Source organism: Mya arenaria, chromosome 12 (assembly GCF_026914265.1).
Source record: "Mya arenaria isolate MELC-2E11 chromosome 12, ASM2691426v1".
Taxonomy (NCBI): Eukaryota; Metazoa; Mollusca; class Bivalvia; order Myida; family Myidae; genus Mya; species Mya arenaria.
The window spans coordinates 55,366,452-55,380,674 of NC_069133.1; the positions used below are offsets into that span (position 1 = coordinate 55,366,452).

At 35.0% G+C, this 14,223-nt stretch overlaps 1 protein-coding gene across 1 annotated transcript; it reads right to left on the bottom strand.

Annotated features, from left to right (window-relative positions):
• Nucleotides 1–2,050: 2,050 nt before the first annotated feature.
• LOC128211898 (EP300-interacting inhibitor of differentiation 3-like) lies at nt 2,051–12,616 on the bottom strand. The gene is made up of 10 exons (XM_052917012.1): nt 12,477–12,616; nt 7,666–7,746; nt 6,730–6,860; nt 6,126–6,250; nt 5,087–5,189; nt 4,547–4,643; nt 4,228–4,313; nt 4,013–4,064; nt 3,696–3,793; nt 2,051–3,091 (listed from the first exon to the last, which is right to left on the bottom strand). Exons 1-10 carry the CDS (start codon nt 12,562–12,564, stop codon nt 3,017–3,019), a joined length of 936 nt encoding a protein of 311 aa, XP_052772972.1. The 5' UTR covers nt 12,565–12,616; the 3' UTR covers nt 2,051–3,016.
• Nucleotides 12,617–14,223: the final 1,607 nt, after the last annotated feature.

Below are 14,223 nucleotides of genomic sequence, written 5' to 3' on the forward strand. Positions count from 1 at the left end.
CATCAGGGTGAAAGTGGTCTAGTGGTGGATTCAAGCTCCACCAGATATTTTCTTGGACTCGATTAAACACTACTGGTTTTTACCAAGGAAACAGACTCGAAAATGATTCATACATGCCATCAGCTATTTTCAATGAAGCTAAAATAAATTGGTATAAACTAATCCTTGCTTCGATTCAAGAAAGGCAGCTGTAGTGTAATTCAAGTTGCCAATAGTTGTGTGATCAGGAGATAATAATTGAAGATGTATATTTGATAAGCTTGTCACAACTGTAACTTCAAATAGGGAAGTGTAAATAACTTGGTACTAGCATAGACTAGTGGAGTGCCACTTACAACCAACTGGTATATGAGAAAAGTCAAGGTCAGACATGGGGCCTGGTGAAAATGAGGAGCACATAGTGCTGTTTGGTAGGACCCCAGAGACTAGTTAATGGAGAAGGATCAAGGTTGAACCACACCTCAAGAACTTACAGGCAGTTTCAAGTTCACTTTAAGTGACTCTCTTATTCAAAATCAATACATACGCATGTATAACAAACATAAATTTTGACTGATGAACCTATAACTACTTACTAGATAATGCATATATGGAAAATATAAGTATATGGAAAATATTAGTTTCCTATAACAAGATTGTTACCGTGTATTAAATAGCAGAAAGCGCAAAAATATTAAATGATTGGTGAATGCTAAAATATTTATTGTGGTCTACCATAGTCCCATACGTTGGAAATGCCATGTTTTATGCTCATTTCTTTCGAATTAAACTCGGTATCCTTCATTAGGACCATTGTTTTCGATATTAAGTCATCCTTTTTGAAATATTAAATCAATATTATTAATTGTGGTAAATCTTATTTGGGAGTAAGAGTGCATCTTTAAGATAGAGATAGCCAATATCCATGACAAAAAAGCTATATCTGCAACATAGCAAAATTCTCCCCTAGTGTTTCCTTGTGTCATATCGTACACAATAAGTAGCTACATTGTGCTCTAGAACTAACCGCTTCAGCAACTCACTTAGGCTTTCTGGGTTCTTAGTCCTATTATACAGTCATACCATTAAAAATTCTAAAAATCTCAGTCAACTTGCTTGTGGTTAGCCAGCATGTTTGTAGCTAAATGGTCAAGATGGCGACGTAAATTTTGAGTCTTGTTACATCATGATTTTGATATTCCATGAACAAATGGTGATATGTTCAGATGAGAAATTCTGTCTTTAATTCCAGCAAAAATATTTTCACCATCAAGTGATAATGAACATTGAAGTCAACTAGTGTCGTCATCCTTTAAGATTCAATTAATGCATCACATTTTTTTTCCACAGCATTGAGAAACAACTTTCACATTTAAGTTGCTTGAAAGCAAAAACTTGGCAAGCTCTTGTTGTTTTGAGCATTTCAAGAAGGCATTTTGGAATTACAGCCCCAAATATAAAAATGGTAAAAAACCACAGTGGTGTTTTATTATTTACATTATCATAGACAGTACAATAAGACTATTACAGAGACTACTTGACATTCATTTTGTATGAACCTTCTTGACATCATTGGTAGCATCAGTATTATGCCCTGATAAGCCTTATATCCAATAGTATACAACATTACAATTATCAGCATTTTTTTTTTTACAAAGGTATGTTGTTGATAACCTTAATACTCAACTGCAGAAGATTTTAATTATGATGAATAATTATTCACAATGGAAATATAAAGATGGACACTTGTTCGTGTGTTCATGCTGTATTAACTCAGGTCACATCAGCATTTTTCCCAAGAAGTACTGGCTAATCTGAGAAACAAAAGTATGATACCATTTACCTTTATGGCGTTGATTTTCTTGTAACTGGGACCAGTCTTTCTGCTCAACCTTGCTGGCATTTTGAAACTGGCTAACTTTATCCATATTCAGCAGTTATCATTCAATATATACTGATCTAAACATTAAAGCCTATTAAAGTATGATTTCATTATTGTCTTCTCCATTGTTTTGACATTGACTTTTCCCTTCGGAATCGCAATCATAAATATGAATAAAAGTAAAAATAATAAAAATACATATTTTATTGCAAATAAACAAATAAAATACAAAATATCTCAATAAGAAAACAAGACTAGATAACAACTCTGATCAACATAACTTTCAATGTTGTCAACCATAGATTGTGGAATAACAAAACATAGTCACATACTCTGAATGGAAAGTAATTGCTACTGCATATCATTTTGAGGGCCATTTCAATGAAGGATTTTATTTGTGACTTCAACAATCTTAAATCTCTATACTGGTATATGTCACAAATGGTAACATATTTATTATTTTTGTTTCCTCATCTTTGTGTTCATTTAAAATAGTGGCTAAAGTTCCAGTCACTCAAATATTTAGCACAATTATAAAACTATAACACTATACGACTAAAATCAACTAAGATCTTTATTGGCCCACATAACTGCCAAAAACAGAAATGAGTCTGACAGTATCTATGACAACAGCAAACAATATGACATCATGGTGTCTTGTTACTAAAAATAGAACTGAGATTCCGTGGTTTAATGTGTAGTTTTAAAGATCATGGGTACTTTTCTTTTAATCTATAGTAATTAACATTTCAGTACCATGGTATAGTGTAAAACATATCTGATATCATGCTAAAAACTGGCACAATGAGACCCATTGCTCTTTGTCACAGTCCACATAGAAAGCAGCCATGCATCAGAAACATTCTCAGATGAACCTTGTAGATTTCTAATTTCCTTGCACCTCTGAGTACATTTATTCATTATGATCAAATTAATAGAAATTGAAAACATGCAAGAATTAACAATTATTTACAGTGAAAATTTTACTTCCATCAAGATCAAAATCTTTCTTCAATGACCATTCTGCTGCCAATTAAATTTGATCAAAGTACTGGTGACCATCACTAAATGTGAGGAAGGCCCAACATGTTGCTTGTATCTCGGTTACTATGGTGATTTTCTAGGCACATCTGGTTGCCATGGTACCCCGTGCATTCAGCCGTGTCCATTCCGCACGTTCTCCCTCGGTGGAATCTGGGCGCGCGTCACTTTGAAAGCTTGCACTAGCTCCTGCATGAATAATGTAACTATGAATTCAACAGAGTATTATAACAGCCTGAGACTTGTGGAAGTTATTGAAATGGATACAGTTTTTTCTTGATAACAACAAGGACAACGGCAGCAAAGCTATCATAATAACTCTCTTGACTCTAAACAATTTCTTAACTTTTTATCTTTGAAAAACAGACAAGCGTACAAGTTGAGATTCAACCAAATTTGGCCTGTCTAATAAAAGAACATAGACAAACCATTGTAATATTGATAAATTCTGTAATCTTATAATAAATTAAAATGAAATTTGCATTTAATTTAAACAGGACAACACAATAGTGGTTGGCAATACCAAGTTATTAAGTGAATATCTTTTCAAAGTCTTTAGTTTTTGGCAAACACAGTTTAAGCTCATTGCCAATTAAACCTGAATTCAATGAATGTAGATTGTGGTAATTTTGTGATATCATTTTTTAGTTTTGGCCAATTTCACTATAAATTTTGTGAAACCATTACGTCCAAATAGATGCATAATGTTTTTAAATTCCTGACCAGATCAATTTGCAAATTGCAAATATTAAAATCTCTTGAAATTTCAGCCATCTACAGAAGGATCACATACCTCCCATTCCCCGGGGGTTATGGAAATGATGGCCTGTATTCTCCGCTGGTCTTTACCGTCACGACTTGCTTGCTTTTTGCGCTCACTGTCCATTGGCCCTGAAAGTTCATACAAACATACACAAGTATATGTCACTCTAGCCGTGTAGGTGGTATAACTGAATGCTAAAGAGTTGCAATACTAAATTGTGATATTTTTTAAAAGTTGCAAATGAGCTATATTTTTAAACCACTCACTGACCATATGGTGAAGCTATATTTTCACACCACTCACTAGTCATTTGAATATGAAGCTATAATTATTACTACACCACTCACTTATCATGGGAATCTGAAGCTCCTCATCTAGATACATCTCCGCCCAGCCATCCTGAAAAAACCCACATACATGTATAAAACTATGATAAGTTTTGTTGTAATCAGGCATTGTTGTTGTTTTACTTGAGTACTTGATTGAACAATTACTATTTAAATCCTAATAAAAATACTCACACTTAACATATAACATTTAATTATATGACACCATGACCTACCTTAATAAGAAAAGACAAGTGAAAGATGTTCTCCACCGTGTGTCCGAAGGAATCTGGGTTGAGCACAAACTCAAAATATGAGATTCCTGAAATAAGAAGGTCCTGTCTGTAGCATCAAACACATAAAGACACAGTGCACTTTTTCGACATCGGCTACATATACTGTACATGTGGCCACAACTTTTACCAAGTTGGACTTTTTTCCTTAAAGATTCATTACAAACAATTCACATTCCAATTGGGAAATTTATGCATTTTTTGCATTGCGAATATAGCCTATACCAGCTATTAAAATAACTATTCAACAAGCCGGGCTTACGTCTGTGTTTCCTGTAGTGAGCCCGGAGAATTTTGTGTACCCGTTCCACCTCCTCCGTAGTTGCCTCACCCTCATCCATACCCTCAAAAGTTTTTAACTGCACAAAAATAACACAAGATTTTCCATTGGTTTAGGTGCATTTTGATCCCAGCAAAAAAATAAACAATGACAAGTGTAATCACATATGAATGCCTGTGTTAAGATTCTTCACAAAATAACATACAAACTTCAAGGTTGACTTAAACTTACAATTTAAATGTTAAGACAAAGTGCCACTTATATAGGACAATGACTGAACCTTCAATCATTGTCCAAACTATATAAAACATCATACTGAGTTGTTTCTGTTTAAAGAAATAAAGACTGTTCAAGAAATTGGGGACAGAGTGTGTTAAATTTCACAAAAAAATACTGGGGCAATTGATAAAAGTCTTCTCCTCTGATTTTTTTTCAAAAACCTCTTACTAATTCCCCAAATTGTTCTCCCTAAATGAAGAATAGGGTAACTTAAGTCAGAAAAAAGATGACCCAAAGACTTACCTGGTTTGGCACTGTTTCCTTGGTAGCGAGACTTTCCTTCTCCCTGGGTGCTCGCTGTTGTCTCTCTTTTACTGGCTTTGGTCCACGCTCAAAAGATCCCAACCTGAAATCCACAATTCAAACTTCAGTTAGGATTTATGGTCGGAGTCTTGTTTCCTTGGTAGAAACCAGTACTTGTGTCCTCTTTAAGAGGCCAAGTGAATGTGTGCCTGGTGGGGATTGAGCCCATAACCTCAATGGTGGATCCAGGCATATGCCACTGGCTTACTATCACCCTCTCGCATGTGTAGTTTGTTTATGGCAAGAACTTACTCTGTTCCAAGAAATAACCTTTTCAACCTTTGCACAGTAAGCAGATGCCAATGAATGTTAACGTGCTTTTATAAGTTGATCAAGGGGTTTAATGTATCAAATGCCTTAAGGCTGGCGAGGATGAGTGAGGTCTAATAAGAGTGAAAGTGATATAGGTGTCCACCTCTCACCTAAGAGGTTGTGGGTTTGATGGCAATAAAACGTTATTGATTTTCAACAGATTTTGATAAATGTCCAACATCACAGCTTTCTGCATTACAATTCCATTGATGATGGCACATGCCTATCACTTGTGCTCAAAATATCTCTGACAACAGTTTCTGCTTCTATAAACATTGAAGCTAAATTGTGATAAGTAAAGCTAAAACAAATGAATTTACAAATTACAAAGCTCAGACCTTGGTACCTCCTACAGGACTCAATATTCCGTCCTATCTCAAATTTTAACAAGCATAGCGGAGCAAGCAACAAAATGATCATGACGACTGTTTTTTTAGTCAAGAAAGGATATTATTCAGCAAACATTAAAGCCAGAGTTTCATGTCTTGCTAAAAAATGTGTGTATAGCTATATTGATAACGTATACCAAGTTTTATTCCATTTTAAATGGCTTTTATTTATGGCCAATGTCAAAGTTTTTGAAAGCCAGTGCCGCAGTCACCAAAGCTAGCACAATACCTTGACATTTTTTTCTTTAATCCCCCCCTAACTAGCAAGCAGTACCTACACGAATTGAAAGGGAGGTGAACGTCTAAAGAATGGTTGAGTGGCCCGCCCGAGACTTGCCCAGCCCTGGGCAGATATCCTAGCTTCTACACCCTGCCCCGCTGATGTGCCTCCCACAAACGCAATCTGTAAAACAATAATAACAATCAGTACATAAGTCCCATCACTGAATAAGGCCTTCCATTTAAAATAATATATCATCGATAGAAGTTTTTATTATATTCTTTAATATTCTATCCCTCCAAAAGAACTATTAAAGTGCATTTATGTCTCATTTTTTTTATATTCATACATTGTGCAGTGCTTCAGGAATAAACGTATGTTTCCTTCCAATGCAAAGCTACACCTATTATATTCTTTGGACTGATTACAATGGCCATAATGTAAAGTTAATGTTAGAAGGTAATAAAACCTTAAACAATGTACTTAAATGTTGCTTATGAACCCTGTAATGGCATGAATTCTGTAAAGAACTAAAATGTCATTAGAACCTAAAGGTATGAACTCTGTTCTGTACTTAAATATCGTGTAAACACAATGGCTTGAACGCTAGTTTTAAATTCTTAACAAGATGACTACTGATTAAAAGATTATAGGTCTTTTACCAGTTTCTGTGCAAATTCTGTAGGCTGGAACCTGACAAACTCTGTATGCAGGGCCTGTGCCTTCATGCGCCCAATGTTGGCAATGAGATGCATGGCCTGGGAGTCCAGGGCTGCCTCCCGTGCTCTCTCAACTACAGTAGAGGGTAAACATTGATCAAATATGTATCTTACACATATAGGTATAAGAAAGTTACTGTCCAAATCCATCCCAATGGGTAGGAAAGCTCTCCATGACAATAAAATAATTTTAAAATCCCTGCGCATAAACAAGTTACAGCCGGGACACAACCATCTATTCTATATGTGCATATATGCAGCAGTCTATTAAGGATAAACCTCTAAGTGAGACAGGGTTCAGAACTCTGCGTTTGAGTTTACGTTGTTAAGGTCATCGTTTTAAAACTTTACTGGTCTCAAATATATATAGATATACTGGTGATTTCCAGCATTTCTAACAAGATTAGTTTGAAACAATAAAACTGTTTCAGCTGTATTAGTTTTATTTAAATATATTAGTACATCATCAAACATATTATTTTGACATTTATAAACTATAATCTTAATGGAATGGGTTTTGTGGTCATTTAATACACAAATGAACAGTGAAAGAACTTTTGGTGTACATCGCAATTGGGTCTGAAATAATTATAATTTAAAGGCTGAAGGCTTATACATTTAAGCACTGTACAATGCTAAAGGAAGTACAGCTGAACAGGCTTGTAACAGTGGTATTTCTATAGGCCCAGATGAGGTTTTTACTTGAACCATTTTGCTAGTGTATTGGAGACGCCCATATCACTATTAATGAAATAAGTTGCCCATTTTAAACTTCAAAAAGATCAATGAATATCATTTCATGGAGCTTATCTTGGTTAATGGTGAAAAGGATATTTGCTAAAATTACAATTTTGTATCTTTATGAAAGTCAGTTCTTACCTCTCTTGAAGTTCTCATCCACCTCCCTGAGTCTTTCTTGGAGCTCCTCGGACTGTGGGTTGACAAGGTCATCCCTGTGCACTGAATAGAAAAATGGGGCAGTTTAAAGCATTATTTTAACTAACAAGAGCACCGAGAAGCAAATGTCAATACTTGTCTGTTGTGGGGTTTATTTCAGACAAAAATGGAGGCTATGAGCAAAACATTTACTATAGCCAGAGTTATGGGCCTTGCTATACATGTGTAGATTGTCCCTGGTAACATGAGTACCAAGTTCCATTTTAATCAGACTGTTTTTGAGTTGCGACCAAGGTTAAACAAAACTGCACTATGACAACACAGATGACAACACAGATGACAACAAACTAAGGATGTTTATAGAAACTGAAAAAACTTGAAGTGAGATGTCCACGTGAGTCTCTTAAGTTCTGAGCAGTTCAATAATTGAATTAATAATGAAATACATAATTCATGCTTATGAACCCATGAATGTATTACCATGCATGTACCGATAGGTCAGGGCTAGTTTGTATTACTTGTGTTTATTCATTATTGTCAACGAAGGTCCTACAATGTGCACAATCTGAGAGTCGACACCAAATTCATTGCTGTATTGCAATTTCCCAGACCAAATAACCATGCACCACTGGCACATCTTATATAGAGCTGAAGTCTTTTTTAATATATAAGTACATTTTATGTCTTTGTTTGGTCAGTTAAAATACTATTTGAATTTCATTGTTGACATCCCTAGTGTTGTTGTTACCCCTCCTATCACCATTGCTTCAGTACACTCAATAGAGTAAGACCCACTTTGCCTCGCTCACTCACTGAGGGATAAAGCCGATGTTTGCATTCGGAATGTCTGATATTATTGATTGTATGACCTCGTGGCGGAACACTGTCTGATGAAGTGCTACTGTTGAGATAAGCAAGAAGTAATTCTTTCTTGTTCAGAAGTTATTTGATTTATCCTTATGTTCATTGCATGTTGCAGAAGTTATTTTACGGCTTTGTATTTGTGTGTGTGTAAACACCAAGTAAATATTGTCTTGTCTTGTAAATAATAATCATTGATATATTGCCTCTGTTTAAACGCATCATTAGATAGCTGACATTTTGACACAATTCTAAACGATGAACTATTGTGTGTGATAAATAGCATATAATAATTATATATGTGTCATCGGTAGTTAAGGTGTTTTGGAAAATTTGCCACAAAAAAAATAAAATAGTAAAAATAATGTTCTGAAATGCATATGTAAAAATGACTGTATTCTTGTGGCAAGCTAAATTCATGAAAAATGTAACATTTTGAAGTTTTAAAGTTTGATAAATCTTTTCTTGGAAGTCAGGGATGTGATTGACCTGGCAGCTGGAGGGCTGAAACCATTTCAGCCATGGGTTCTTGGGGCACTTTTGGGGTCAAAAGCACACTGCCGTAGAAGAAAAACTGGCTTTTAGAAGCTCTTTTAAGGGCTCTTCTGACTTTAAATTTGAAGCAAACTGGGATATCAACTCTAACAACCAAAAGCACACTAGTATCTTTTTTAATCAGCTTTTTTTTTTTGGGGGGGGGGGTCCCTGGGGCCATTAGATCCATGGAATTCCGCAGATAAATCACATCCCTGGAAGTGGAAACGGCAGTGGTAAAACAATAACAGCAATTTACTGGAACCATCAAATTTTTAAATCAATTGACATACTTATTCAAACAAAATTATCTTTAATGGAGATTCTTATCGAGTTTCCATGGCGTTTGTATTGCAGAGTTAACCCTCTGAAGAAAGACTTTGAAAATCTAATTTGAATTTGTCGACTGATCAGCTTCTGAGAGTCTCAACTCCAAACCCAACGAAAGTGGACAAACAAGCAAAAAGTAAGTAGGAAAGCAAAAATCCTTGGAGGGAAACTGAAAGTGGGCGTTACGTGACGAGTGTAATGTACCCCTACCACCCCTGTTGATTACAATCTCATTAATGTTGATACCTCTTCCAATCATTGTTTACACTCCTGCAATCGTTGTTACTTGTCTATCATCAATGTTTCACTAAAAATTGCAATTGTATACATCTCGTCCACAATACATATCCCTTCCACCATCTTTGTTTAGAATCCTGCTGCCAATGTGACACCATTGATTACCCCCATATCGCAGATATTATCCTTGCCACTGTCATTGTTTACAACCATGCGCAGTGTTGGTAAGAACGCCGTAATAGTGTCCTAGCAGTCGTGTGTTTCAGCCCCACACTGGGCACACTTTTCCTCCCTTTACTGCTGTAAGAAGTACACAGCAAGATTGCATTGATAAGCCTTAAAGGTTAATGGGGGGATGAGTTTAGTGTGTGTGGGTTAATGTGTAACTAGCCTCCAATTAGCTTAGTTGGTAAGAGCTCCGTGCAAGTGTTCTGGCTGTCATGGGTTCGAGCCCCACCCCACGAGCACTATTCCTACAGTTGTTAGCCATGTCATTGCTGTTGCTTCCACACCCGTCACTGTAACTGCCCCACCCTTCATCATTGTTTCAGGTTTTTACCATTCCCACTGCCACGATTTCTGCTACACTTCTCATTATTACAACTGCTGTCAAGGTAAAATATCCCTCTGATCATCTTATTTTCAAAATGCGTCGACCATACCGTTTTACACACAACTGGTGTTCAAGTCTCCCATCGCCTTGCCTTCTTTATTTCATTTTCCGTCACCATTAACTACCCCTACTCTCATGGTTATTTTAACCTACTGGTGTTCATAAGTACTGGTATCCTTTTTCAAGGAGGAGGACGTAATTTCGATTTTCAAAACTAAAATAAAAAGTCAACTTACCAGGCAAAAGTTGGTCCCAAAATCAGTATTTTTCATTCCAAATACGCCATTTTGTGTGCCATGAAACATTTTTCTCACTTAATGTTTACATGAAACGAAATTACGTCCTCCCCCTTGTTTTAATATCTTTTGTGTAATAATGTTTTGAAATTGTTATGCAATTAAAATTTAAATATTCTTTCTGAAGTTCCTCATTACACACTAGTCCATATAAACAGCCCCTTCAGAGTCTTTGACGATTTTTAATTTGGCGACTCTACGCATCCATAACCCACTTGTTGTTTTCCTAGCCAAGAATGACAGATCCCAGCACTAATTATATTGAGCAGAAAGATGCACTAATTATATTGAGCAGAAAGATAACGAGCACCTGCTAGATGCTTTCAAAATGGCGATGCTTTATTGACAGAAGTCGATCTAAATTAAACTAGTTATTTGTGTTTCATAAAACACTAGTCCACCTAAATGGCCGTCAACGAGTCTTATGACGATTTTCTTTATTATGGCAGACTCGTGACGTCCACCATCCCAGCAAAGATTAGCGAACAGTCCTTGCGCAGAAAATCCTAGCGGCCACATTTTTGAAATTATCTCTGTTAAAAAATTCAAATTTCTACGAAAATATCATTGCCTACTATTAAACATACATTTATATTAGTCATTATGCCCAAAAAATGTTCAGATATCATAAATCACTTACATCGATTGGTTATCAAGTATACCAATATCTGTAAATCTTGGACAAATCTAACAGGTTGTTAGTTCTGGCTTCCATAACTTTAATGTTGATATTTATTTTTTTGATGTTTACAACACATTAAAGTTATGGCGTAACCCCCATAGTAAAGTCAACCAGAATCAATTGAGTGTGATGATGCAATGCAATCACATGACCATGATGACGTCGATGGATTCTATTTATAGTATCAGATTCACATTGTTCATTTAGTTGAATCCAATTGCAGTAAGGCTGAAAATACCTTTTGATAAGTAAAAACAATTGATTTATTCCAAATTTGTTAATAGTTATTTACTAATTATTCAAACTGGATTTATTAAAATGATAAATTAACTATCTATAAAGCGTTTTTTGGTTTTGAAAATGTGTTTGTGAACTACATTTTACTTCATTTACCTGAGGATATAGTTATTTTGTCTGTACAATGCATACAAGTGAAATAACAGCATGACATAAAAATGTCACGAATTCTGGTAGGGTTTGGATACGGCGTTCTCTTCAACTAACACGTCCAAAATGGTAATATATAAGGTATTCGCTGAAGTTCTTAAGCTATCAGGTTGTATGATTTATGTGAAATAACGAATCTAATGACAAATTCAATCCAGCAGACAGTTTAGATCACTTTCGGGTATATATTGAACAATTTTGTCATTATTATTTCAACATCGATGCATAATATTACTTTATATTCTTTCACCCGGTGTTTAATGGTAGAGAGTTGTAGCGTTACAGGGATACATAAGAAATGTCAAAATAATAAAAAGTATCCCTGATCGCTCATTATTGTAGCTACATAAAACACTTCAGTGTATTAAGTAAAAGGTATGGGCTAAATAATTGTTAAGTATTGTGGAGTAATAGTTAAAAAATATATTTTGCATTGGTACTGCTCAGTTGACTTGTGGACTTTAGGGAACAAAATGAATATCCAAATGTTAAAAAATCCCTAAACGTGCATTATTGCTGCTATTAAATCACACACTAATCTACAAAATTAATGGTACAAACACCTTTATATGTTGAAAAAATAACACGGAGTAACTAGGCACGTGAAATACACACGAATGTGCACTGAATACCTTAAATGGCATATATACGGGAAAACCATTCCCCAATATGTGCTCTCTGAAAACCACTATCCGAAAGTACTTGTCCAGAATACCACTCCATTTTTCAACTTTTTTTTAGATAAACCCAACAATCACATCACAAATTCAGCATATGTGATGAAAATTTATACCTTGAAGGTCAGTGATTATGTTCCGATATTGCAGTCGCGTTGCTCTCCGTTCCGGATTATCCTTGTTAAAATCCTCTTCTTCCGCCATTTCTGTTCGGTTCCGAAATTTCTTTTATGTGTAAAAATTACTTAATGGCCATTTCCCGTACCGACTGTGACGTAAAACCCGGTATCAACATAATCCGGTACCATAAATTGTGATACTGGCTCTACCCAATGTCGATACCGGGTAACATAAAGAAATTATTGTGGCATACATTTACTACAATAAAAGTTATCGAGCCAAGTATGGAAATCATCCTGATATATTCTCCTGATCCATGGTAAGCTAACGAAGATGATGATTTACTTTGTTTTGATTTGTCATATCTCAATGTATGTATTTATCATAAATGTCTGACGTGTGTGCAGTATCAGAAATACCTAAATTAAAGGTGTTATGAAGCCCCTTTATGACACATTGCGCACGTGTTACCAATAACTGGTTGTGCTAGTGCCAGTGTCAGAATGTTCCCTTCATTCAATTCTTTAATTGCATAAAACAATACAATTTTTATAGCAACATTTCTTTTACATATTAACAACTTTATAATAGAATGTTCTGATTTTTTTTTATCTGAAGATTTTTTTTTAATATAATATTATGTTACACCAAGTTGTGTTTAAAAATATCACGGAACTATAAACCCATGACAATATAGCAAGTTAGCACTTGGCTAATATTATGAAGAATGTTATGTGATTTAGTGCCTTTTTTATAAATGACAGAATGTGTTTTGCGTGTATTTTGGACATACTAAAAGAGCAAGATGTTCTGTCACAAATATATAATATTACATTATTTACAGAATATTTCATTTCTTGATGTATTTGTTTATCTTCCTGTTTAGGGAATGATTTGTACATCGACAAGAACAAGGCATGCTGTAAAGTAAGTTTTCAGAATCTTTGCATTTTTGAATGAGTCCACTGGTGCCATAGGTTTGATGACAATAATAAGACATCAATAACCCCTTCTGGTTTTATAACATGCTCTTTCATGGGTCAGTAGAATGGATTACTTAAAGGCCCGTAAACGTCTGATCGTAATTCTGAATTTATTAAAACACTTATTTGTTAATAGGTCCGTGATATTTCTTAGTCAGACAATGAGATTAATTATCAACCCTGAAAGTGTCAACTTTAAAAGGCACGTACTGGACCAATAGACAGATACATAGGAAATTGACCCCATGCTGTGAGACAAGTCCAATAAACAAGGGATGCATAACGGGGAAATATCTTGCCGCTTATGTCTGAAGTATAATATAATAAATATAATAATATGTTAACTTCAGGCATGAGCAAAACTTGATTTAAAGGCTTGACTAAGACAACAAAATTGGAAATTTCCTTCATACGATTTTGCATACATATAAGATCTATAATAATTAAACTTACCGAGAAAAACGAAAAAGCACGTCAGCGTTTTGAAGATCAACATGTTAATTCCAATGAATTATTTCTTTTCAAATCTTTTCCCAATTCCAATGAATTATTTCTTTTCAAATCTTTTCCCTAAATATCACATTAAAAACCAAACGTCAATTATTATCAAATTATAATGTACTGTATTCAAGATTTACAGTTTGTTAAAATTGTGGAAATTAAGGGGACTGTCAACATATTAATGACTACATGTTAATCATACTATTATTCGTTCAATCAAACTCACTATTCTGTTGTATATGTGTAACAAAGTCAAAGA

Coding starts and splice junctions, on each gene's coding strand:
- LOC128211898 (XM_052917012.1), bottom strand. CDS start 12,564: ATGGCGGAAGAAGAGGATTTTAACAAGGATAATCCGGAACGGAGAGCA. Junction 4,065..4,227: donor ACTTGTCTTTTCTTATTAAG/GTAGGTCATGGT, acceptor GGGTTTTTTCAG/GATGGCTGGGCGGAGATGTA. Junction 3,794..4,012: donor GCTTCAGATTCCCATGATAA/GTGAGTGGTGTA, acceptor ATGAACTTTCAG/GGCCAATGGACAGTGAGCGC.